A 2,522-nucleotide genomic window follows, 5' to 3' on the forward strand; every position below is an offset into this window, starting at 1 on the left:
CCGGTAAGCACTTACCCAGGTAAGAGTCGTTCACTTACCAAATAAGACTCTCAATCTTTATCGTTGTTCTTACCGGGTAAGATTTTTGACTCTTGTCATGTTCATCCGGTAAGAAAAATTACCCGGTAAGCACTTACCACACGGGTAAGCATTTAGTAAATGGCCCGTTAATATGTTATTTTTATGCTTCTTTAGTATTTGTTTCTTAATAAAAAAATAGGTATGTTAGGTTTTGAGCAATATTTCTAACTGTTAATTATTTTTAAGTGATGGTTTATAATTTAATGATATTGATATTAACTCTGTTAAAAAAATTAGGGGCTGTTTGTTTGTTGCTGAATGATTTAGTGCAAAATGATTAAGTAGTTAGAATGATTTAAGAGACTCTCATGATATGGTGCAAAATGAAATATAATTGTTTGGTAATTGTTTACAATGACGAAATTAAGGCGCTGAATGGTTAAAGGAGGTCCAAGATACAAAATCATTCAGAGGGTTTTAGAAACCATTAAGAGACATACTTTTTTTTTGTCAAACAAGGTTCATCTCTTGATGATTCAGAAACTGACTCTTAATGAAACTATCAAGAGATAAACAAACATCTTCTTAGTCATATAAAGGCTATTTATTAGTGAAATTACCAAAAAGACCAAGTGAAATTACCAAAAAGACCTTCAACTTATTACGTGATTGAAAGCCCTCATGCATGAGGAGCATAAGGGAATACATTATTACACTTATCACTACCAAGAAAATGCTCGATTGACCACGTCATGCTTCGTTACAGAAGCTCACAATGTGACAATTAACAAACACTTCCTATTTTTATTCATATCATAATTACAACTTTCTATTTTTGGAAAGTGATCCTTTCATGGGTGATCGACGTTTGGTACCGCTTTCTTGACATCTCTGTCGAGCTTTTCAGCTTTTTCGAAGGCGAGCTTCCCAGCTTCAATTTGATCTTCGGAAAGTTTATCGGCCTCTGCACATGAATTGAAGTAGCAAAAGCACATGTGTTTGCCGTTGCGCACATGACACGCTCCATGGGCTGCACCCTCCCAAGACTTGCATTGGTCGTCACAATGTTTCGTGTTGCCACAGTTGCCTGACCATGTCTTGCTAGCTTTCTCGCATAGTTCCCCTTTCACCGTTTGTGTTTCTGTGCAATTTACAACTCGTTAGACGACTCAATGAAACCACTAAAAGTAGACATTTTTAAGTTAATTACAGAAGTCAAAAAAACTGGATCGAGTTTCTTTTAGGCATGCTACATGACCTCTGACATATAGGAGTTTTTACAGACGCATGAATGATAAGTATGAAGTTAGGGACAACGAGTGTGGGACACCAAGGATTAGGGTTACGATATATTGGAGGCTGAGCCAGGAGAAAGAGGAGGTTCCAACATATATACAAGATAAATGCATGGTCCAAGTTTAGTCGATGTGGGACTCCGACACGTCCCCTCCAATGAAGGGTAGATGGATACAGATTATTCGAGAGTGTTGGGTCCTTGATACCATGTAAGAATATGTTGTAATCACAAGATCAATCTCCAAAAGAGTCTTTGAGAAAGAAAGGAAGGTTCCAACATATATATACAGGAGAAATGATACAAGTCTAGGCGATACGGACTGATCAAACATGTATTTATGTTATTCATACTTCGTATATATTTTCTAAATGTCTTAATTATACCGTTGCACAAGTTGATGTGCGAGACTGCATACGTATACGTCTCCTCTAAACGATACCCTACTTTCTAGCGGGATACACACACACACACACACACACACACACACACATATATATATATATATAGACTTGGGATTACGTGAGACCAGCCTATTTTCGTGAGACTCGTGAGACCACTTTTTTACACTTAAAACTTCACAGCAAAATGCTGTGAAGTAACCTTCACAATGTTTTTGCTGTGAAGGTTCGACTTTTTTAAACCTTCACAATGTTTTTGTTGTGAAGTTTCAAGTGTAAAAATGTGGTCTCACGGGTCTCACGTGAACCCAACCCTATATATATATATATATGTAGACGATCATCAATATATATACTAAAAGATGGACTACAATCAGCATACTAATTAAAGCTTCGACAACAAGCGACACATGGATTGAGATTTATAGATCACCTGAGATAGCAAGAACAAAAACGATGAAAGCTAATGCGAAAAAGGAGACCCATTGTTTCGCCATATTTGAAGAGTAGAACAAGAAGGTTATGAGAAGAAAGGTTTAAGACAATGCAGGGTATTTATAGGAGAAGCTGAAGGTAGGTTCAAGATATATAGTGTTGAAGGACGACGACAAATAATCTTGAAGCAAGAATAGTGCTGGCAATGGCCCGACCCGTCAGGAACCCGATCCATCCGTCTCGGTCGGGGACGAGGATTCCCCGCTAAATCGGAGATGTGGATGGGTACTCCCCGTCCCACTCCGTACCCGTTATATATATATTAATAAATTATATATACATATAATATTATATATATTTATACATGTATA

At 37.3% G+C, this 2,522-nt stretch overlaps 1 protein-coding gene across 1 annotated transcript; it reads right to left on the reverse strand.

Moving 5' to 3' along the window:
- Positions 1 to 659: 659 nt before the first annotated feature.
- On the reverse strand, positions 660 to 2,249 carry LOC112507702 (defensin-like protein 19). The gene is made up of 2 exons (XM_025112368.1): positions 2,150 to 2,249; positions 660 to 1,162 (listed from the first exon to the last, which is right to left on the reverse strand). The coding sequence occupies exons 1-2, from the start codon at positions 2,211 to 2,213 to the stop codon at positions 873 to 875; spliced, it is 354 nt and encodes a 117-aa protein (XP_024968136.1). The 5' UTR covers positions 2,214 to 2,249; the 3' UTR covers positions 660 to 872.
- Between the last annotated feature and the right edge of the window lie 273 nt (positions 2,250 to 2,522).

The sequence above is a fragment of the Cynara cardunculus genome (assembly GCF_001531365.2).
Source record: "Cynara cardunculus var. scolymus isolate 2C chromosome LG 2, CcrdV1, whole genome shotgun sequence".
Taxonomy (NCBI): domain Eukaryota; kingdom Viridiplantae; phylum Streptophyta; class Magnoliopsida; order Asterales; family Asteraceae; genus Cynara; species Cynara cardunculus.